This window comes from Mizuhopecten yessoensis, unplaced genomic scaffold (genome assembly GCF_002113885.1).
Source record: "Mizuhopecten yessoensis strain PY_sf001 unplaced genomic scaffold, ASM211388v2 scaffold3229, whole genome shotgun sequence".
In the NCBI taxonomy this organism is placed as follows: domain Eukaryota; kingdom Metazoa; phylum Mollusca; class Bivalvia; order Pectinida; family Pectinidae; genus Mizuhopecten; species Mizuhopecten yessoensis.
Window position 1 is genome coordinate 1,030,022 of NW_018404940.1, and position 24,590 is coordinate 1,054,611.

Genomic DNA, 24,590 nt, shown 5'->3' on the forward strand with positions numbered 1-24,590 from the left:
CCCTGTACTGTGTAGATGTGACACAGTCCCACCCTATCTACCCCCTGTACTGTGTAGATGTGACACAGTCCCACCCTATCTACCCCCTGTACTGTGTAGATGTGACACAGTCCCACCCTATCTACCCCCTGTACTGTGTAGATGTGACACAGTCCCACCCTATCTACCCCCTGTACTGTGTAGATGTGACACAGTCCCACCCTATCTACCCCCTGTACTGTGTAGATGTGACACAGTCCCACCCTATCTACCCCCTGTACTGTGTAGATGTGACACAGTCCCACCCTATCTACCCCCTGTACTGTGTAGATGTGACACAGTCCCACCCTATCTACCCCCTGTACTGTGTAGATGTGACACAGTCCCACCCTATCTACCCCCTGTACTGTGTAGATGTGACACAGTCCCACCCTATCTACCCCCTGTACTGTGTAGATGTGACACAGTCCCACCCTATCTACCCCCTGTACTGTGTAGATGTGACACAGTCCCACCCTATCTACCCCCTGTACTGTGTAGATGTGACACAGTCCCACCCTATCTACCCCCTGTACTGTGTAGATGTGACACAGTCCCACCCTATCTACCCCCTGTACTGTGTAGATGTGACACAGTCCCACCCTATCTACCCCCTGTACTGTGTAGATGTGACACAGTCCCACCCTATCTACCCCCTGTACTGTGTAGATGTGACACAGTCCCACCCTATCTACCCCATGTACTGTGTAGATGTGACACAGTCCCACCCTATCTACCCCCTGTATATTACTGTGTAGATGTGACACAGTCTCACCCTATTTATCCCCTGTACTGTGTAGATGTGACACAGTCCCACTCTATCTACCCATGTACTGTGTAGATGTGACACAGTCCCACCTTATCTACCCCATGTACTGTGTAGATGTGACACAGTCCCACCCTATCTACCCCCTGTACTGTGAAGATGTGACACCACCCTATCTACCCCCTGTACTTTGTAGATGCGACACAGTCCCACCCTATCTACCCCATGTACTGTGTAGATGTGACACAGTCCCACCCTATCTAGTCCCTGTACTTTGTAGATGTGACACAGTCCCACCCTATCTACCCCCTGTACTGTGTAGATGTGACACAGTCCCACCCTATCTACCCCATGTACTGCGTAGATGTGACACAGTCCCCCCCTATCTACCCCCTGTATATTACTGTGTAGATGTGACACAGCCCCACCCTATCTAGTCCCTGTACTTTGTAGATGTAACACAGTCCCACCCTATCTTCCCCCTGTATATTACTGTGTAGATGTGACACAGTCCCACCCTATCTTCCCCCTGTATAGTACTGTGTAGATCTGACACAGTCCCACCATATCTACCCCCTGTACTGTGTAGATTTGACATAGTCCCACCCTAGTACTTTGTAGATGTAACACAGTCCCACCCTATCTTCTCCCACCCTATCTACCCATGTACTTTGTAGAGGTGACACAGTCCCACCCTATCTACCCCCTGTATAGTACTGTGTAGATGTGACACAGTCCCACCCTATCTACCCATGTACTTTGTAGAGGTGACACAGTCCCACCCTATCTACCCCCTGTATAGTACTGTGTAGATGTTACACAGTCCCACTCTATCTACCCCCTGTACTGTGTAGATGTGACACAGTCCCACCCATTGTACCCCATGTACTGTGTAGAGGGGTTACACCACCCTATCTAGCCCCTGTACTGTGTAGATGTGACACAGTCCCACTCTATCTACCTCCTGTACTGTGTATATGTGACACCACCCTATCTAGCCTGATAACCTGTTTAGTTACCAGGCTGCTTACAACCACAATCCTTCACTCGTGATACGTACACCTCACGTACACCTCCAGGTTCATAACAACATAAACATTTCTCCCAAATCTATGGAGGATGTTTTTGCTTGCTGAATATTAACGTCTAGCTGGAAACCGTAAGGATATAGAGAGACCATTGAAACCTGATCTGGGCATGAATGATTGCATTCCCTTGGGACTTCATAGTATTAAGAAGTTACTGGAGAGATAACAACTTTTTTTTTTATATAATGATAGCAGTGACCTTGACCTTTAGACATTAATTTGTTCGACATTAATTTGTTTGAGATATTGTCATACCTTATTTCATCAAAATCTGCGGAGAAATGACATATCTAGAGTGATGACAATGTAGTAGCCTTACTTACATTGTATAACTTTACGAATATGCACTCCACAGATTTCCTTATTCATTTTTCCAATGGTATACATATATTTTTTTAACTTGGCGGGATATATTATCACACCATAAAACTGTGCTTTTAAATTTAAATTCTGGTTTGATGACTATTGCCCGTTATTATTTTTAACATCAAATTATTTTTTGGTATTGTTCTCCCTCAGGTTTAGTTAAATCTTCTTGAAATGTCAAAGGCTCATGTAATTGTGCATTCCAATTTGGATTTAGAGATTTTGACAGTTATTGCCCTTCGATCGAGTATTGAGTAGTTTATTATGCTGCTGTGTGCAGTACTTCTCGTTAGTTTAGCGATAGTTGAGCTATCTATTCCACAAGGACAGTTGAGAGCAGCACGGTGACCATCCAATAGGTAATACATCTACTGGTGTTAAACGAAGTAAGGGAGAATGGCAGAACACAAACCAATCTGTGAGGGAGTGGACGGGTGGAGGCCCACAGGGCTAAACTTTGTCTATCACTTGCTTTCACTAAATGGACAGTCTATTTAAACTTGATCAGTAGGCCTTTGTGATGATATTGGATTCCATTTAATGTCCAGAATGGATCGATATCTATCAATACACTGATTATAAAATAACATATGAAGGCTTGTGTGGTAGTATGATGTTCATCAGGTTTTGTTACAATCATATATAGAAACAGGTAATATCTCATCTGAGCAATTGGCTGGTAGGTATGAGGTAAAAGAAAATTAACTGACAGTAAAAAACCATAAATGTTTCCATACAAATTAGTACTAGTCCTAGTTGTGAAGGCCCCCTCCCATCCTTAAATCAGGCATGTTTGTGTATGGACCTTTAACGTACCAGTCCTAGTTGTGAAGACCCCCTCCCATCCTTAAATCAGGCATGTTTGTGTATGAACCTTTAACGTACCAGTCCTAGTTGTGAAGCCCCCCTCCCATCCTAATGTGTATGGACCTTTAACTCACTAGTCCTAGTTGTGAAGCCCCCCTCCCATCCTTAAAGTAGACATGTTTGTGTATGGACCTTTAACTCACTAGTCCTAGTTGTGAAGCCCCCCTCCCATCCTTAAAGCAGGCATGTTTGTGTATGGACCTTTAACGCACTAGTCCTAGTTGTGAAGCCCCCCTCCCATCCTTAAATCAGGCATGGTTGTGTATGGACCTTTAACGTACCAGTCCTAGTTGTGAAGCCCCCCTCCCATCCTTAAATCAGGCATGGTTGTGTATGGACCTTTAACGTACCAGTCCTAGTTGTGAAGCCCCCCTCCAATCCTTAACGCAGGCATGTTTGTGTATGGACCTTTAATGTACCAGTCCTAGCTGTTAAGCCCCCCTCCCATCCTTAAAGTAGACATGTTTGTGTATGGACCTTTAAGGTACTAGTCCTAGTTGTGAAGCCCCCCTCCCATCCTAAAATCAGGCATGTTTGTGTATGGACCTTTAACGTACCAGTCCTAGTTGTGAAGCCCCCCTCCCATTCTAAAAGTAGACACGTTTGTGTATGGACCTTTAAGGTACTAGTCCTAGTTGTGAAGCCCCCCTCCCATCCTAAAATCAGGCATGTTTGTGTATGAACCTTTAACGTACAAGTCCTAGTTGTGAAGCCCCCCTCCCATCCTAATGTGTATGGACCTTTAACTCACTAGGCCTAGTTGTGAAGCCCCCCTCCCATTCTAAAAGTAGCCACGTTTGTGTATGGACCTTTAAGGTACCAGTCCTAGTTGTGAAGCCCCCCCCCCATTCTAAAAGTAGACATGTTTGTGTATCGACCTTTAAGGTACTAGTCCTAGTTGTGAACCCCCCCTCCCATCCTAAAATCAGGCTTGTTTGTGTATGGACCTTTAACGTACCAGGCCTAGTTGTGAAGCCCCCCTCCCATCCTTAAAGCAGGCTTGTTTGTGTATGGAGCTTTAAATCACTAGTCCTAGTTGTTAAGCCCCCCTCCCATCCTAAAATCAGGCACGTTTGTGTATGGACCTTTAAGGTACTAGTCCTAGTTGTGAACCCCCCCTCCCATCCTAAAATCAGGCTTGTTTGTGTATGGACCTTTAACTCACTAGGCCTAGTTGTGAAGCCCCCCTCCCATTCTAAAATCAGGCATGTTTGTGTATGGACCTTTAGTGTACCAGTCCTAGTTGTGAAGCCCCCCTCCCATTCTAAAATCAGGCATGTTTGTGTATGAACCGTTAACGTACCAGTCCTAGTTGTGAAGGCCCCTCCTCCCATCCTTAAAGCAGGCTTGTTTGTGTATGGACCTTTAACGTACCAGGCCTAGTTGTGAAGCCCCCCTCCCATCCTTAAATCAGGCATGTTTGTGTATGGGCCTTTAATGTACCAGTCCTAGTTGTGACGCCCCCCTCCCATCCTAAAATCAGGCTTGTTTGTGTATGGACCTTTAACTCACTAGGCCTAGTTGTGAAGCCCCCCTCCCATCCTAATGTGTATGGACCTTTAACTCACTAGTCCTAGTTGTGAAGGCCCCCCCCTCCCATCCTAAAATCAGGCTTGTTTGTGTATGGACCTTTAACGCACTAGTCCTAGTTGGGAAGCCCCCCTCCCATCCTAAAATCAGGCATGTTTGTGTATGAACCTTTAACGTACCAGTCCTAGTTGTGAAGCCCCCCTCGCATCCTCAAAGCAGGCATGTTTGTGTATGGTCCTTTAACGCACTGGTCCCAGTAATATTATTAATAATATACTAGTCCTTATCAGGAGATATCGCCTTTATAAACAGGAAGCACATCCTTAGACAATTTTGCTGTTGGCTGACCCTCTAAGAGCCTATGCAATATGGACTCCATAACTTATAATCTGAAAGATGATTCATTGTAGACAATTCTGATTGGTAAATCAATTGGACTAATGAAGATGTTACATAGTAAGTTTTGGTTATTGTATTGGCTGCATGTTGTAGATCGGTTGTAAAGTTTTGTTAAAGGTGTGTAACTTATGACAAATAAGGAAACCATTGTAAGTATTTTCCTAATCCTTACTATACCACTCAATGTGTACTTGTATATTAATCAAGAGGAAATATTCATACGGTAATTATTTTTGCCAGTTTTAGGTTTGGTAAATAAGAATGAAAAGTACACAGGCAGACATATGGACATACTTAAAAAAAGCACTGCAACATTAGTACCACAGCGAAATTTTCATACCATGAATAGTTTCTAAACTCCGTGTGTGAATTTCAAAACACATAAACTGATTCTTTTAAAGAAAATTAATGATGATGAAAATAATGTTACAAGATAATGCAAAGCGTGACATTATCCCCCCGCCCCGCTGTTTAAAAGAAAGACACACAATCATATATATCTATGTTAATATTACAATCACAGGTATTAACTCCATTCCACCACTGTTACTGATATTTTGATGTAGATCATCTTTTACTTAACACTGATGACTTCCCCATCTAAAAAGGATTGATAAGAGCACTAGCCTAGTAAGTGTACAAAACTTCCTCTTCATGCACGTAACGCACAGTCGGATGGACCCCAATGTAATATCCCCCGCAAACGTGTTACGCGGGGGATAATAATAACAAGAGTACAGTTTGGGTATGCAATGTGCCCATCCCTGCATTTTCTGTATAGTATTGATGATGGTGAACTTGACAAGTTTCAAGGAAATACGATGGAAACAGAGGAACTACTTTATCAGACATATCAAAAAGGGCAATAACTCTGTAAACAATTATTGGATCAGCATTATAAACATGCACTACTACATCTTATGTCGGTAAACCTTATCAACATTTAAGGGAATAGATGGAAAGTGACAGAATAAATGCCTGGAAAAGAGCAATATCATAATAGGTAACGTTCCAGCAGGTAAACAAATACAAATATAAACAAATATTTCCTGTCTTCTAAAAATTGCTTGTCCCATTTTTACTTGTGCATAACTCCATAATTAGACAAGATGATGTCCAATCTTGAAAAAACAGAACACTTAATGGAAACTATTAGACACATACATAATGTTACAGGAAGAGATCTGTTATGAGATTGTAGACGACCTTCAACTATAACGGTAATGTATTTAGAGGTCATCTCTGTGTCGAGACAATTAAAGAACTGGACAGTATGCTTATGTAACATAATGGACATAGGCTAGCAAACAGCATCACCTGTATCTATATTTAGCCAGAAAACCTATCTGTATAGTGAATATGTGTTGGTGGAATAATTGTACACCGAACAAAATCTATAACATGGCATTAGAGATGGGCCCGAGGCTAGCTGGCTTTCTCAAGATTCCCAATCAATGCTAACACTGGCTGGGAGCAGACAAAGACCGAGACAACTACCTTGTGTTGCTCTATGAACACAGAACTGCTGAGCTCAGCGAACTGGGCGTCAGTTAAACATGTCAGGACATGAGGTTCTTAGTACATTAGGTCTCCAGTGTACTACCAATCACGTCACACTGAACAATGTAGCGTAACGATTCATTCATGTAATGAGATTGATACAGAATTGTATACCTCATTCTAGTAATGATCACCGGTACATTATTGTAATTAAGTGGCATAAAGGATGACTTACTCTTAACTTAGGTAAAATTGCGTTCAACTCAGAGAAGGCAAAATGGAAAATTCTGGCATAGCCTCCCACTTGAATTAATTACAGAACATCAACAAGATGAGGAGAAATGCTGTTTTTATAATCCATTTTTTTAATGTTTTTAATCAACCTCAAAACACAAATTTAAAGGGCAACATGTTCCATATTAAGGCACGATAGCTCTTTATCTATATATCTATATATACTACAGTAAGTTATAAGCAGGCAATGACTGACATGCAATCATTCCTGGTTTTGTGTATGGATGGGTAGAATTGAGCCTCCTTTTACACTAAACTGTCTGTGACACTATAATGGTGTTTCACGGTTATTGAACAGGCGTGGGAGGCCCCTGATCATAATGGCCACTCTTATTCCAGAAGGCAGTAACTACCACAGGGAAAAGTTGCTTTTACCGCTAGACTACGTAAACTCAAGTTTGTTGATTATTGAACACAGCTAAACTTGTTTAATCACTGCATGCCTAAAATTAACATCATTCTTAAAATTCCACACCGATCACATTTAAGCTTGATTTGTACTTAATGAAAAGGAAATCCAACAGTGCCCCGATATCCCAATACTATAAATGCAGTCTATAATAGTTTTGGTTTTATTGACTTATTTATTGATATGTGAAACTTATCTTTTACATTCACTGTCACTGAAATCAATATTGTATTATCATTGATATGTGAAACTTATTTTCTTCGTCTACTGTCACTGTCACTGAAATCAATATTGTATTATCATTGATATGTGAAACTCTCATTTTCTACAACTACTGACAATGAAATCAAAGCATAATTATCAATAAAACTACCATATATTCAATTGTCCATGGCACTACCTAGCCAGTGTTTCGGGTGTATCAAGGTTACAGGTTTTCTATTTGTATTACAATCTGTTCCAGTAATGCAGTGGTACAGCTAATTCAGTAAGGGTGGCTAGACAACTGAAGACTCCCTGTTCCTTTGTTATACAGTCATACCGCTACATACAATTGTACGATTGTATCCGATTCATAAATAGAAGATTATAATTATATAGTGAATCTCGTTGAGTATTTACTCATAATACAGTAGTAAACATTTGTTTTTGAGCACCATGGCTCAAAGGAATCCGATATCATCAATAATAATTGGTCATATTGACATAGTAAATATAAGTTACTGACATTTACCAATGACCTGTTGCTACTGTAATTTACTGACCTTCAATGACCTGTAGCTACTGTAAGTTATTGACCTTCATTAATGACCTGTAGCTACTATTAGTAACTGACCTTCATTAATGACCTGTAGCTACTATAAGTTACTGGTAGCTACTATAAGTTACTGACCACCATCAATGACCGGTAGCTACTGTAACTTACTGTCATTCATCAATGACCTGTAGCTACTATAAGTTACTGACCACCATCAATGACCTGTAGCTACTTTAAGTTACTGACATTCAATGACCTGTAGCTACTGTAAGTTACTGACATTCATTAATGACCTCTAGCTACTATAAGTTGCTGACATTCAGCAATGACCTTTAGCTACTATAAGTTGCTGACATTCAGCAATGACCTTTAGCTACTATAAGTTACTGGTAGCTACTATAAGTTGCTGACATTCAGCAATGACCTTTAGCTACTATAAGTTGCTGACATTCAGCAATGACCTTTAGCTACTATAAGTTGCTGACATTCAGCAATGACCTTTAGCTACTATAAGTTACTTACAGTCATCAATGACCTCTAGCTACTATAAGTTACTTACAGTCATCAATGACCTCTAGCTTCTATAAGTTACTGACATGGGTCAATGACCTCTAGCTACTATAAGTTACTGACATTCATCAATGACCTCTATCTTCTATAAGTTACTGACATTCAATGACCTGTAGCTACTGTAAGTTACTGACCACCATCAATGACCTCTGGCTACTATAAGTTACTGACCTTCATCAATGACCTCTAGCTACTGTGAGTTACTGACATTCATCAATCACCTCTAGCTTCTATAAGTTACTGACCTTTGATGACCTCTAGCTACTGTAAGTTACTGACCTTCATCAATGACCTCTAGCTGCTATAAGTTACTGACATTCATTAATGACCTGTTCAAAGGAATCCGATATCATCAATAATAATTGGTCATATTGACATAGTAAATATAAGTTACTGACATTTAATGACCTCTAGCTACTATAAGGTACTGAAATTCATCAATGACCTCTAGCTGCTATAAGTTACTGACATTCATCAATCACCTCTAGCTTCTATAAGTTACTGACCTCTAATGACCTCTAGCTACTGTAAGTTACTGACCTTCATCAATGACCTCTAGCTTCTATAAGTTACTGACCTCTAATGACCTCTAGCTACTGTAAGTTACTGACATTCATCAATCACCTCTAGCTTCTATAAGTTACTGACCTTTAATGACCTCTAGCTACTATAAGTAACTTACATTCATCAATGACCTCGAGCTACTATAAGTTACTTACATTCATCAATGACCTCGAGCTACTATAAGTTACTGACATTCATCAATGACCCCTAGCTTCTATAAGTTACTGACATTCATCAACGACCTCTAGCTACTATAAGTTACTGAGATTCATCAATGACCTCTATCTTCTATAAGTTACTGACATTCAATGACCTCTAGCTACTGTAAGTTACTGGCATTCAACAATGCCCTCTAGCTACTATAAGTTACTGCCATTCATCAATGACCTCTAGCTGCTATAAGTTACTGACATTCATTAATTACCTGTAGCTACTGTAAGTTACTGGCATTCAACAATGCCCTCTAGCTACTATAAGTTACTTACATTCATCAATGACCTCGAGCTACTATAAGTTACTGAGATTCATCAATGACCTCTATCTACTATAAGTTACTGACATTCATCAACGACCTCTAGCTACTATAAGTTACTGCCATTCATCAATGACCTCTAGCTGCTATAAGTTACTGACATTCAATGACCTCTAGCTACTGTGAGTTACTGACATTCATCAACGACCTCTAGCTACTATAAGTTACTGACATTCATCAATGACCTCTAGCTTCTATAAGTTACTGACCTTTAATGACCTCTAGCTACTGTAAGTTACTGGCATTCAACAATGACCTCTAGCTACTATAAGTTAATGACCTTCAATGACCTGTAGCTACTGTAAGTTACTGACCTTCATTAATGACCTGTAGCTACTATAAGTTACTGACCTTCATCAATGACCTCTAGCTACTAAAATCAAAGTGCCAAGGGCACTCAGGGATGCTGTGTATGAAGGATTCAAATAATGGAATAAAGGAGGTGGTATATCAGTACAGAATGGCAGTAAAATATAAAGAACATGTTGTTGAGTAAGGGTCATAATAGCCCATCCCTTAATCATAATTTTCAATAAAAATATATATAACAAGGAGAGTATTGCTAAAACTATATAGGTCCCTTACTGGCTACCATTAGCAGTATAAAAAGTGCCTCCCAGTCTGATTGTATATCTATTTAGAATGTCAGTTAATTAAGAATCTATGTGTTGTTACAATATCCTCAGATTGTCAATTACTAAGTTTGCTGGAGTTTTTGTCAAAAGCTAATGTCAAGTCCTGTACCTGAAGCACCAAGAACATTTATTTTAAAGTTGCTCCTGATACTATGAGTATAGCTTTTGTTAAGTTGCCCATTCCAATAACACCAAGCATGATTTGTATAAGTTGACCCAGCCTGGCACTCAATCTACGCAATATCCAGGACATTTTGTGTAACTTGTTCATAGGTTATGAGATTACATTTAAACATTTACAAGTATTTAACAACACAGTATAATGGGTGAAAAGCATAAATCTGTACATTACAATTTAATAAAGTATCATAATATGCACACGTCTGTGAACAGTTAAGGGGAGACAACTGCTAATTCAGCACAGCTCTGTTTGATATATCAACCCTGTTATTGAGTCCACTATGTTAGCATATACTCAGTGTGAAAAACGACATATGATTGAAACAGAATGCCTAGAACTGCAAACAAGAGTTTACAAGATGGCAGTCTGGACTTTTCCATTGGCCAACTTCTGTCATTTTGAATGACATTCCCACTCTTGTAACTATCAACCAAGTGCATCCTAGCGAGATACTTCTGGGGTTTCACTCACTTATGTTCTCTGCACCCCTGGTCTATCTAATGACAAAATCAAAGGTTCAGTGTGGACGAGACAAGAAGACCAGTTTTACCCTTTGATGTACAGTAAAAGAATCTTGCATCCATGTAACTGTAAAACTGACAAGCTTTGAAGTTGGGCGTCTCTCCTTTGTAATCTTCAAAGGACAGGTATCAGCCTAGTAATTGGTCAAGTTTTTTTCCCAGGACCAATCAAATTGCTAGTCATGTGCTTTCAATTTTGCTCTGACATAATCTAGGGGTGTAGAGAGTGTTAGTTTAACATATATCCTTTTTTTGTCATACAAAGCCTATCTATTTTCCTTTTCTTTGCTATCAATTTTGGTGGCTGAAGCTAAACCCTTTCAATTTTCAAGAGAACTGTCAGTTTTTCTGTTTTTATTTAATGCAAATGCAAAAAATTATGTATACAAGTACAAAAAATAACATAGAGCGAACCAAAAAAAACCTAATTCATTATGGTTCCCAACTAACACCATTTTTTAAAATAGCTATTTCAGGTCAACAATGAAGATTAATTCTGTGAAAATGTGCCAAAAAAATGTAAATACCTGTTCAGCAACTAATCTTCCTAAATCTGCTTTGTTGTTCTTTAAGTCATACACCTTCTTGATGAGTGGGTGACTGAAACAAAAAATAACCGGGAATGCAATAATGCTTATGTCAATTATAATATCAGTTATCTTATACAATAAAACAAGTATTAAAGATTTGCTTTCTATTCCTGTATCATCCTTGAGATATGAATATTAAATATTTAAATTTCCTATAACCACATAACTTAAAAAGATCTTTAAAGGATAATTCAAATTATTATCAGTACAGTATCTCAAAATACACCAGATGTACTTAAACATGAAACATGCGTCCTTTTTTAACAGGTTTTCTTATGATAAACTGTGGCTTCAAATGTCTTTATTCAGCTAGGTCGCTCGCCCATCAATACAAAGCCTATACTTCAGATTATGAAATTTACAGATTAAAATGAATACAGTGCATATTGTACATTTTGTTACTTTCAATTTCATCTTTCATTTGTCACATGAAATCATGATATAAAGTGCTACATTACATTTCACATACCTGTTAGTGGAATGTGATAATAAGTGAAATGTGATATTAAGTGAAATTTGACGTTAACAAACACAATTGTGTTCTGCAAGATAAAACCAATTTCAATATTAAATTTTAGTGTTTGTAAATCTGCAAAGTATCTTTTTCTCAGAAATCATCATATTTTAAATACCATAAACAAATTTGCCTTGTCATTACATAACAATGCCAGGTCAGTGTTGGAACTTCGTCTTTATTGTACTACACCAAGCCATGGACTGAAAATGGACTCTCAGGTAGGGCTGCAACGATATATCGTATCATATCGTATCGTGATTCTTTCTTTTGTATTGATTGAATCATTTTGTTTGCCTGTATCATGATACACTAAGGGTACTGAAATTATCAATATTTTTTATTATTAAACTCTAAGAGTTTACAAATTGTTTTTGAATCATTTTAGTTATGGTGTAGCCCACTGTGCAAAAGTACTAACAAGCCATTCAGATTGATGTCTTGCCTTTGCCCTGCTCTGACAGTCAATGCACATATCAGAGAAACTAACTAAAACGTAAAAACTTAATGTTGATGGAGATACTGACAAAGTCAATGGACCATGAAAGGTAGGCCGCATCCAGCATTTGATGCATGGGTTGAGATGCACTACCTTAGATGCATCTTTGGTCCAGTTGGTTGGTCTAGCACTTCTACTTTCAGTGAAACCAAGTCAAACACAAAAACTTAATGTTGACGCCACCGCTGTTGCTAGAAAAGCAACACCTTAGTCTCGTTTCTGCTACTTCGTTTTGCCAGTATTTACTAAAGTAATTCATCAAGTATATGACAAAACTCTGTAAAATCCTGCACTCAATCGTTATGAAGTTGTCCTTTTGAGCAGATGCGTGTACCATGATAAGTATCGTATCATAAGGATCATAGCATGATTCGTATCGTACCATGAGGTATGCATATCATTACAGCCCTACATTCAGGTCTGCTGTAGGTAGAGTCTGTTTTAATGTACTTACCTAGGGTTGATCTCCAGTGTGGCATGTAACACCCTATAGCGTTCCTCTTCACTCTTGTCTGCTAATGTGGTGCGGAGGAAATGTCGTACAGATCCCATCTCCGGGACAGTTATCACACATGCATGGGACACCAACTTCTTGGTCACCTTTAAATAGTTGGGAGAAAGAAATTATATTTTTACATGTTAACATATTCTTCTTTGCATGGTTGTTATTTTTATACACTGTTCATTTATAACAGACAAAAGAATCCTTAAAACTTGTCAGCAAATAGTAAGTATCTAAATTTTAATACTGTTCAACTTATTTGTGAAATGTTCATATTTCCTTTTCATTCTTGCTTGTGACAAATGAAATGGTGCTTTGAAGCTTGTGATGAAGACAATTACCCTTGACAAATACATTTGAATTGCTAGAGATACAAATTGAATTTGTACTGATTAAAAAGAAAATTTGAGGCTATTCAAGAATAAAAACTTTTTTTTTGGGGGGGAGGGGGGGGGGGGAGATTTTCTGTAACCTCCATCACCCACAATTGTCTTTTATCCTCTGGACCAATTAAGAAATATGAACCATTGCTGTAAACACCTGCACACATACAGTAAATATTATCATTGTGTAAGTGCCTCCTTTTCCTCCATATATTCATATCTGGAATGCCATGATGTACTTAAAACAATACACACATAGGGCTTACTGGAGAAAGTGAAATTTGGCAGGTAAATGTTATAAAATGCTAATAAGATAAACAACTTCGGTATTTCAAAATAAGGACCTAATAGATACTTTGTAAAATCTGCATGTGCTGTAAGATCTTTACCTTAACCTTTGTGACCTTGTTTCCAAGCACTCCTTGTAACCAGGTCATCAGATCGTCAACTTCTGTCTGGCGCAAACTGTTCACATCTGAATATCAGAAACGTTTATTTGGTAGACTGCATGTTTATTTAAATTTCAGGGATACAAAAATATCCTAGGCAAACCAGATGTTGGAATTTTTTTTCACAATGTGTTTTTTTTCTTTTCTGATTTTCACAGATAAATACTGAACAACAATTACCAGTAGAGATCTAGATCATACATGAAATAGGACATTCAGGATTTAGAGATGACAATGTCAGCAGTCAGGTCTAGCTGGTTTGTTAGCTAGCTGGGATATGTACATAAGGTTTATGTATCTAAGGACACAGCTAACTTGCAACATTACTAATCTCACTGTACCTACCACTCTCGTCCACTGTGTCCGTATCAGTCTTGTCACTTGTCATCTCATTCTCTATGGACTTAAAGAACTTTTTGTCATACTGGCCGAGGTTCATCAGCACAAGCTCGTCGTATGGTTCGTACAGGAAGAGAACCTCCACATCCCTCTTCTCAAGAGCCTCCAGGTATGGTGACTGCTCTGCCAGCTCTCGACTAAGAGGGAAACACACCAGAGAAATAACCAAAGATCTTAACACACAAGATGGACTTGCAATATTTTATACCTGGAATTTTTGCCAGTTTAACTTCATAATTTTTGCTATAACGAGGAAAAGTTTATCATAACAGCAATATAAGTACACAAATATTTGACAAAGCAGAAAGTCTCCGAGTATACACTACCTACATTAACTAAGACTTTACATACTTCTTAGGCAACACATTACAGGACTTTGTATTCCCTCATTCTTACAAGTCGTCTCACATTACTACTTTTTTTAACAACAAACATGCCAAGATTCAAATACATTCATATCGGTTTTGCAATTATTATCAATAATTATTATTATATTTGATCTAAATGAGAAATCACAAAAAACTTACTTTGGAGCAGACAGGAAGTAGATATCTCGAGATCCTGCCTTCATGCGGGATGCATACTCATTCAGGCTGATACGGTCACCCTTAGATGACTTTGATGACTCAAATCTCAACAGCTTGGCAATCTCTTCCTGTCAAATTGTAATAATCAAAATGATTATCTGTAGCATGTAAAATCTTTGGTATAGAATAGACCAATGTGCATGAAACTTTTTAAATTATATGGTATATGTAGTTAATATGTTTTATTCCATAAATCTTGATTGGGCCAATGACCATAGAGACTTTCACTAATAAAGACCATTTTTTTCAAAAATATAACCGAGATGTATGAACAGTACTGATATATCTTTCAGTATGGCCTGACCGTTCTTAGTCTAACGAACAAAGACAAATTATTCTCATATTTGATATGACCTATAATTAATCTAGATAATGTCTGAGATACAAGAATGCCTCTGCCACATTTTCTTTTTTGAAGTAGGAGTTCATTTTCTATTTATGTACGCAATGACCTTGACCTGATTATGGTGTAAGGTATCCTAGTATTTCAACCCTTAAGTCACCAGAACGTTTCAACAAATCTAACTAACAATGAAAAGGCAAACATATCTTAAAGTAACTCGCATATTGACCCTGGACCTTGAAACATGAACTTGTTCTGGCATAGCTGTCAACCCTCCCTCATTAGGAGGGAGACTCCATCATTTTGACTAAAATTTACCAATCTCCCTCGAAACAAACTCATTCAAGTTCAAACTCACACAAACTCAAAATCTACACTCTGTGGTCAAAAGATCTCCTAGTTACTGCAGTGTGTGTGTAATGATCATAACAGGTGGGTCTGACTCAAATGGATGCTTTTTGGAGTTATTTTGATACATAAAAAGGGAAAGATAAATTGAGCAAAGCAGTTTCAGTTGTGTTTCACACACTTTCTCCCTCATTGGAAATGTGGAATGAGGGAGATCTACCTCATTGTAGCTTTCAGAGGCTGACATCTATGGTTCTAGGCTATCATAGTATTGAACCTATTGAATCATTCAACTCAACTAAAGGATTACTGTCGAGTTAAAAGACAATGGGATTTCGTCCGACTAGGAACCTAGGGATTGCGGGTTCGATCCCCAATGGAAACACACTACTCTCTTTCCTGTTACAAATATATACTTTATGAATATCAGAGGAAAGGAAAGAGTGATTTAGGTATCCACAATATAAATAAAAATTTAGTTTTTTTTATGCAGCAACTAATACAGTTTTCAATGAACTGGCCCTGACCATAAAAAGTTTGCCAATCACTGCCTTACCCTGGTGTCCTGGTCATGCTCAGTGACAATGCCTTCCCTAAAGAACAGGCCATAGTCATCATAGAATGCTGCGTAGCTCGCTACGTCCTTCTTGGCACAGTCTTGGAAAAACTTAAGGATGCGACTAGTTAGGACTTGGCGCAACTTCCTGAAGGACAGAGAAAACAAAAAAGTCCTTAAAATTTTAGTAATGCTATCAATAACATGTGATTACTGTGAAAGTAAACGGAGGACAGAAGCATTTTTTATGAAGACATTTCCGAAGCAATAATTGTGAGTCGTCATACCTGATAAGTGAGCTGTCCTGTAGTAATTCACGACTGAGGTTCAGAGGTATGTCCTCGCTGTCCACCACACCTGTAACACAGTCGTCACTTTATAGGGCATTCAACAATTATTATAATTCTACAAGTTTCCTTTATAGCAGAAATATGAAAAACAAGAGTACCGCGGGGTGGAACAATTTACGCCCGTCGATTGTCATATAGTGTTATAAACTTTCTTACATTGAAATAAGATCTGCATCATTCTAAGTGTGGTTAGCTGACATGCTATAAAAATGTAGGAGAAAATCTCCGGACAAAAAATCAAATACTGAAATGAACAAAGAGCAATAACTTGTCGAATCAAAATTCTTTGAAGGGGGACACAACTTAATATCATGATTATGATGTATACCAAGTTTCAAAGAGATTGGTCGAAAAATGTAGGAGGAGATTGCCGGACAAAAATCAAATAGAGAAATGAACAAAGGGCAATAACTTTTGGAAAAATTGTTGAATCAATATTCTTTTAAGGGGGACACAACTTAATATCATGATTAAGATGTATACCAAGTTTCAAAGAGATTGGTCGAAAAATGTAGGAGGAGATTGCCGGACAAAAATCAAATACTGAAATGAACAAAGGGCAATAACTTTTGGAAAATTGTTGAATCAAAATTCTTTAAAGGGGACACAACTTCATATCATGATTATGATGTATACCAAGTTTCAAAGAGATTGGTCGAAAAATGTAGGAGAAGACTGCCGGTCAAACAAAAGTTTACGCCGGACGGACGGACAACCCCATACCATAATACTCCTATCAAATTTGGCGGGCATATAAAAACAAAAGATCCATTGGACCTGTATCACTCACCTGGTTTTACATTTAAGTCATTACAACTGAATGCATTAGTACATCTTTATATGAAATTTCCTCAAAACCAGACAAGATCTATGTTCTAACTCAACTTGGACCAAAATATCTGACTTTCAACTAATCAGGGGCCTCCATTGAGTTGCCATGTTAACAGATTTTGAAATAAGTAATATCTCATATTACAGGGTGTAATTAGACAATACTTTAATTTTCATTTTTTAGCTTTTATAAACATAGAAACCAAGTTTTAACAATTTATGAAAGTTACACCATAGAATATGATAATCTAGCTGTACCATTTCTTAGGACCGCAGGGGTCCAATCAACCTCATTCAATTAAGAAATGTTTGTTCTTCCTCAATAATGCTTTTGACCAAATTTTGCAATTTAAGCGTCTTAAAGCAAAATATTAGATAATTTTCCTGTTTGGGGCCCGGTCTTCCTAGCCCCAGGTGTCGAACAAGTCTCATTTATTTAAGAAATGATTGCCCTCCCCCAATGAAGTTTCAGAGCAAATTTGGTTGAAATCTTCTCTGGCGTTTAAAGCAAGTTTAGCTAAGTTCCCCTTCAGGGCCCTGCCCCCCATGGCCTCAGGGGTCGAACCAACCTCATTTATTTAAGAAGCGATTGCCCTCCCTTAGTGATGCTTCAGACTAAATTTGGTTGAAATCCTCTCTGGCATTAAGCAGGAGATGCGTTCTAAAGCAAATTTGCCCCGCCCCACCACCCTGGCCTCTGGGGTCGAACCAACCTAACTTATTTAAGAAATGATTGCCCTCCCCTAGTGATGCTTCAGACTAAATTTGGTTGAAATCCTCACTGGCGTTAAGTAGGAGATGAGTTTTAAAGCAAATTTAGCTAAGTTCCCCTTCAGGGCCCTGCCCCCCTGGCCCCAGGGGACGAACAAACCTCAATTATTTAAGAAATGATTGCTTTCCACTAGTGATGCTTCAGACTAAATTTGATTGAAATCCTCTTTGGCGTTTAGGAGGAGATAGGTTTTAAAGAAAAAGTTGACAACGGACGACGGACGAAGAACGCTGTGCCACGGCATAAGCTCACTTGCCCTTTGGGGAGGCGAGTTGATAAAAATACTACAGAAATTGAAAATATTATTAAAGAAACATTTCATCATTTATTTAATCAAACTTCCCTGACAAAAGCTGTTCATCATTGTCTAATAATTGCCTTCAAATTTTATCCATGAATCACATTTCCAAGAAAATTTAAATCGAACGAAATCAAGTCAAAATCTATTTGTCCAAAGACAATTAGAATGGCTTATGCAGACGGTCAAATGTACTCTTGTTAATGCCTATTGCCTATTTTTCCAGAACCCAAAGTAGTAAGTACATGGGTTACCTACCATTGCAAGCATAGCCAGTGTTGAAATATGTGGGTTACTTACCTTTGAGGAAGTGCAGCCAGTATGGAAGTATGTCGGTTACCTACCTTTGAGGAAACGTAGCCAGTGTGGTTTACCTACCTTTGAGGAAACGTAGCCATCGTGGAAGTATGTGGGTTACCTACCTTTGAGGAAGCGTAGCCATCGTGGAAGTATGTTGGAGGCTCGAGACATGATCATAACCTTTCTACTGTACAGCGTTACACATACATCGGTTTCTCGACTCATATCGAACATTGCTGACAAGGAAAAAAAGATATCATTTAGGTATAATTTATCAAATATAGTGCGGAAGTCATATAAATTATGTGTTTTTTTTCCACAGAAAATTCATTTTTATGATCATTTAATTTCATCATCAAAGTCTAGTATTCCAAACATAATTGTAATAATGAGAACCAGTAAAATGAAATATCCCAAAAACTGTAAACAGAATTACAGGTTTTTATTTTGTGCAAAAAATATTAACAACTTTCTATTGAGAAAGAAATATTTAAATTGAAAGACGTTTTAGTTCGTACTTAGTTGAGATACCAGGTCTGATAGTCTACTTACTAGGTTTATACTCGGGGACGTAGAAGAGGGCTCGGATGTTGAGTGGTGCATCAGTTTTGTAGTGGAGATGATATCGGGGCTTGTCATACACATTACCGATATATCTATAGAACTCTTCATGCATGTCTGCGGTGATATCTTTCTGGTCTGCCAACCATAGGGCCTAAACACGTATAAAATCAAATAAATGCATTTTCAGGGCCTCAAAACTTGTGCATAAATATATATACACATACACAGGGCCAAAATACTGTACATATAAATGTACAAAACATATTTAAACAAAGATAAATACATTATGAACAAAAGTCTTTATTCACATACTTCAGACCTTAAATAGTATATAATTGTACTACATTGTACATACCGGTATATGTGTTTACTATGGGCTTTAACTTTCTTTAAAATTTAAAATGTTTTCAGTTTGAATATACATTGTATTATGTTATTACCGTGTAAATATCAAATAGACAAAAGGAAAATGTAATAAAAACATCACAAAGTATGTTTAAAGTGTTACCTGAACAACATTAGCTCTCTTTCCATTCAGGAATATTGGAACGCCCACAAAATTACTGTATCGCTTCACCACCTCTGTTAATTAAACAATTAAATATAGTGTATAAAACAGTTAATCTACAAAAACCATACTATGAAGATATATTATATACAACAATGTACTACACATATACTACATAAAAACATAAAAACAATAGATACATCAGTGCACGATAAACACAAATGTCATAATATGTAGTACTTCATCATTGTGATAACAAAGGTAAAGCAAGGGGTAATTCATATCCAGATTGATCTGTTTGGCTTGAGTCCAAATTAATCTCATATTTTAAGATACTAGCAATTTATCATTTTCAGGATTCTTAAAAACAAATTTGATGTGTTTAATATGATACCACATATATGATGACATGAACAGAACAATATCATCCCTGTACTCAGTACTCACCTTTAATGACTTCCTCGTTAGAGTAGTTATAACAATCGCCCTTCAGGTGGAGAACTATCTTAGTACCTCTCTGTACTCCTTCTGCCTCTGCTATCTCAAACATACCGGTCCTGAACAAAAAACATGTCATTCTCAAACACCAGTGACAACCTAAACATTATCATATGTTGTCAAATTGGTGAAATTGTAAAGATAAAAAAAATGTTTAGCATAATCTTTACATTTTCAAAAAAATAGAAAGATACCTAAAAGAAAGAAACATGTCAAATGAAACTGTCTTAATCACAAAATGTCATTTGAAAATTAATTAGATTCTAACCTTAACTGGCCAATAAGTCTATGTATACCCAAGCTCCTTACCCATCTGTTGTCCATTTGTATCCTACAGCATCAGGCTGATGTGACCTTGAGTAAACCTCGACCTTGTCAGCCACCATGAAGGAGGAATAGAAGCCGACACCAAACTGACCAATGATGTTATTGCTGACATCAGACTTGCTCTCATTCGAATTCACAGACTCCAAAAATGCCTACAAACAAGATCAGTAAAATTACCGGTATTAACAAGCCGAATGACATGACGTTATGATGACACTAGTCTAACTAGCCGAAACATATAAACTGTAAATAAAATACAAAATCTAGAATTTGATGCTGCATTTTTTCTATTCTTTGTATTAATTTTCAAAAGTAATTTGTAAAATATTTGAACCGTTATTTTATTCCAAGACATACACAGTTTTAGAAAAGGATTACTCATAGAATGTTAATTTGATGAGTCTCAATTCCAAAATGAGAACAGGGATTACAAACCTATAGATGAAAGAAGTACGTGTCTAAAGAAAACCCAGAGAGATGCTCAAGATGTAACCCTTACATTATATCACAGTTAAGGAGGCTCTACCCTTTCGCAATTAGCCAGCAGAATTTAATGAAAGTTTCACATGATGGTAATGTCACTATGCAGAGATGATTTTATGAAAATCTAAGCATTCCGATAAACTGGGGATTTTTTTTTTGTCAAATTCAACTCTTTCACATTTTTTGAGCGTGTGGCATAGTTCAAAACTATTACAACAATAAAATAATGAAAAGAAACATTGCTAATCAACCCTACAAATATTTTATTTATCATAAAATATCTACAACATGTTAGAAAAAGCTTTTTTTATTCAAACCATATGGATAAAAGTTACTTAATACAAGCCAAAAGCAAACAGGACATATAATTTCATACAAAAAGAGTGGGAAAATGAACCAAATACACACAAAGTCTTTATAATTAATTTATTTTAGATTTTACAATTATTTTGATCCTGATGAGAGTTGTCTACCTTGAAAAAAATCGGAACGTTTTGCAGAGGGATAGAATTTATACAATGACACTTATTTTCTTTATTACCAAAAACGACTGAAATAAATTAAATTACTATATTTATTTGTCAATTTACTGTTCTTTTATGGAACAAAACTACTCTCAATCATGTACACTTTGGACATCATTCCATAGCCTGCTTACGCATGGTATATTAACATGTCAGGTACATATGTAACCATAGGCTATCGCATGGTATGCCGTTATTACGTACACGCACATGCACTTGCATTTTATAGGGATCTTGATATTTTACAAACCACTATTTTCACAGAGTTATTGTAGTTGCATTTCTGAACCGGTTTATCTGACAGAGCGTAACTCGCTCGACAATAAAAGTCGTAGCGACCAAGAACTTGTGAACTACTGTTACAACGTGATACGTACAGGTGAGGTCGGTAAACAAAACACATCAGTCTGCATTCCATGCACCTCATATACGACCTTCTTGAAGTGGTCTGATCGTATGTCAGTGCTTTCCCGTGGGTTAATTAATGTCTTTGTATCATAAGCTTTATTTCTGAAGTACGTGTGATTAAACATTTCCAAGTTAAGTGTTGATATCGGGTGTTGACATATCACATCACGCACGTGTACTATTGTTTACCCTGTGTTACTATAATTTACACTACAGTAATGGAATGCCCGATACGCAATACGGAAATGACGACACGAAAATATGACAAGAAAAACATGTGTATTACGAAAGGTGGAAAGTCCTTAATCATTGGATAATGAAGACGATGATCCCTTCTGTTGAATGTATCCCCTTACCTTGGAGCCAGACCTGGCTATCGTGCCGAGGTTACCAATCATCTCCTCCTTGGTCATTCCAATTCCCGTGTCCTGTACCACAAAACATTGGCAACTTTATAGTGCGAACAGGATATAATATATTTTATTTATTCTGATACAAACTGACATAATATTTTCTGGTTTGAGTGAAGCTCTGCACGCATGTCAGTTATCCCTTTTTTCATAAAAGATATTTATTTGACTGTCATTAGAAATACACAGATAACTCAAATCATTTGGTGATCATTAACAAAATCTGTATGATATGTTTATTAAACACAGACATGATTAGCTTTAAGGTCAATGATTAAACCTAAAAATCGCTGTAGATGGATGACAAAATTCACTTTACCCAGTAGATCAATAACAACAATTCAGTAAGAGGTAGAACTCTTTATTTAAGTCATGATATATAGTGTCAAGAGTGATTTTCAAGGAGGCCAGCTGTATATATTTTGTATTGTAACTAACAATCCAAATTAAGAAAATAATAAAGCTCATCGTACCTGAATGGTGAATGTCTTCTTAGAATCGTCAGCAGCGAGGTGTATCTCCAGGGGCAATGCTGGGTCACCCTGTGTGTCCCCACTCATCTCCATGTAACGCATCTTCTCCAAGGCATCACTGGAGTTGGAGATGAGCTCCCGAATAAAGACCTACAACGAAGGGTACAAAATATATCTCACAACATTCATTACACTTTCAAATACATTTCATTTTCATTAGTTTGTCAAAAAACGAAAAGCAGTCATCCTTGATTGGAATATAACTTGGCTCCATTTACAAAGTTCACTAGGACATATGAACAGAGCTCTGGCAAGCCTACTCGTTTTACATATGATTGGATGTCATCACTGACTCACTCTCCACATCAGAATGGCACGTCCTGACCCTGGTAATGTATGAAGTGCCATCATTTTTTTATTTTTTTATCAAGTAGGATCTTCAATGCTAATAGTTTCTATAACTTGAAGAAAACCTGCATAACTTCATACTGATAATTACATCCAATGATGTGGGAGTCAGGACAGGGGGAAAAGTCCTTATCAAAATCCTTTTTTTTTTTAGAAAATTAGTTAACATGAGAATAATGATAAAGAGAGATAAATGTGCGCACAAATAAGCTCTGGTGTACACACCTCCCTCTCTGAGTACAGAGACCGCGCCACAATGTCCAGCAGCTTTCGTGTCTCGGCCTGGAACTCCAGCTTGTCTCCAGGACCTGTTGATAAATAAATACTTAACAGATGTATACTGAATTCATTTTAGCTACTGCAACACTGCTTACCATGTTACCAGGCTTATAATATAAATGGCTACGGTGTATTATATTTTTTAATACTTCTTCTGCTCTAACTAAATCTGATTTTTGGCTAATTTGTAATTAATGTACCAATCAAACAACTGTTTTTATAACTGTTGCATTCACGAATTCAGTTACAGTATTTACCTAGGTAGAAAATTAGTCAATTGTAATGACATTACGTAGATATTGGGGAAATGGACAATTTTACCCCCATACTATGATAGACTCTAGTAATCCCACATTTTACATGACTGATGCTACAAGATAGCTCAGTGATATATATATAAAAAAAAAAAAAACAAGTATGAGGGAATACAACAAACACACCTGTTGACCTCTCTGTGTCTTTGATAATGGAGTGGTAAGTTTCTTCTTCCTTCACTTCTTCCTCGATTATCTCCCCTTGGATTGTCTCTGGTTCCGAGCTGAGCAGTGAGGCACTGGTGACAAAACTCCTGTGTCCTCCAGTCCATACCCTGGGGCGTGACACCTGGTAGATGGGCACCAAGCATTGCCTTCCTGAAGACAGAAGGCCACAACAGATCAATTTATTGCTGTTTATTTCCTAACAAAATTAATTGTTGCTTCCTCTCGCGGCCCTAACATTTTGGGTAGCAACACAGGGATCTATCTAAAATTAGTTTTCATGGGTCCTTTCCCTCTGTATTGTTGAAATCAGAGGGTGAGTAAAATTAATCATTTTCAGAATTTCTAAGTCCCTTCAGAGTTGTACGAGACAAGACTTGTTAGTCCAATACTGGGATGACCCCTACTTGCCTCAATGAATCCAGAGCTAGACTGAGCCAGGCATCAGGACCTGCATACTGTACATGATTTAGGTAGGCATAGTTTATAATCATCAAACAGTTTTACAGAG

At 37.6% G+C, this 24,590-nt stretch overlaps 1 protein-coding gene across 1 annotated transcript in view; it reads right to left on the bottom strand.

The window, feature by feature from the left end:
- Positions 1–24,590, bottom strand: part of LOC110447145 (heat shock protein 75 kDa, mitochondrial-like) — a 39,392-nt gene that overhangs the window by 10,456 nt on the left and 4,346 nt on the right. Inside the window, exons 2-17 of the mRNA XM_021492623.1 lie at positions 24,041–24,232; positions 23,547–23,629; positions 22,914–23,063; positions 22,387–22,458; positions 20,598–20,767; positions 20,238–20,347; positions 19,791–19,864; positions 19,271–19,433; positions 18,841–18,954; positions 16,455–16,524; positions 16,168–16,315; positions 14,861–14,988; positions 14,280–14,470; positions 13,875–13,960; positions 13,055–13,200; positions 11,525–11,597 (exon numbers count right to left, since the gene is read on the bottom strand). Of these exons, the coding sequence (XP_021348298.1) occupies positions 11,525–11,597; positions 13,055–13,200; positions 13,875–13,960; positions 14,280–14,470; positions 14,861–14,988; positions 16,168–16,315; positions 16,455–16,524; positions 18,841–18,954; positions 19,271–19,433; positions 19,791–19,864; positions 20,238–20,347; positions 20,598–20,767; positions 22,387–22,458; positions 22,914–23,063; positions 23,547–23,629; positions 24,041–24,232 (1,970 nt within the window). The remainder of the gene's footprint in view (positions 1–11,524; positions 11,598–13,054; positions 13,201–13,874; positions 13,961–14,279; positions 14,471–14,860; positions 14,989–16,167; positions 16,316–16,454; positions 16,525–18,840; positions 18,955–19,270; positions 19,434–19,790; positions 19,865–20,237; positions 20,348–20,597; positions 20,768–22,386; positions 22,459–22,913; positions 23,064–23,546; positions 23,630–24,040; positions 24,233–24,590) is intronic.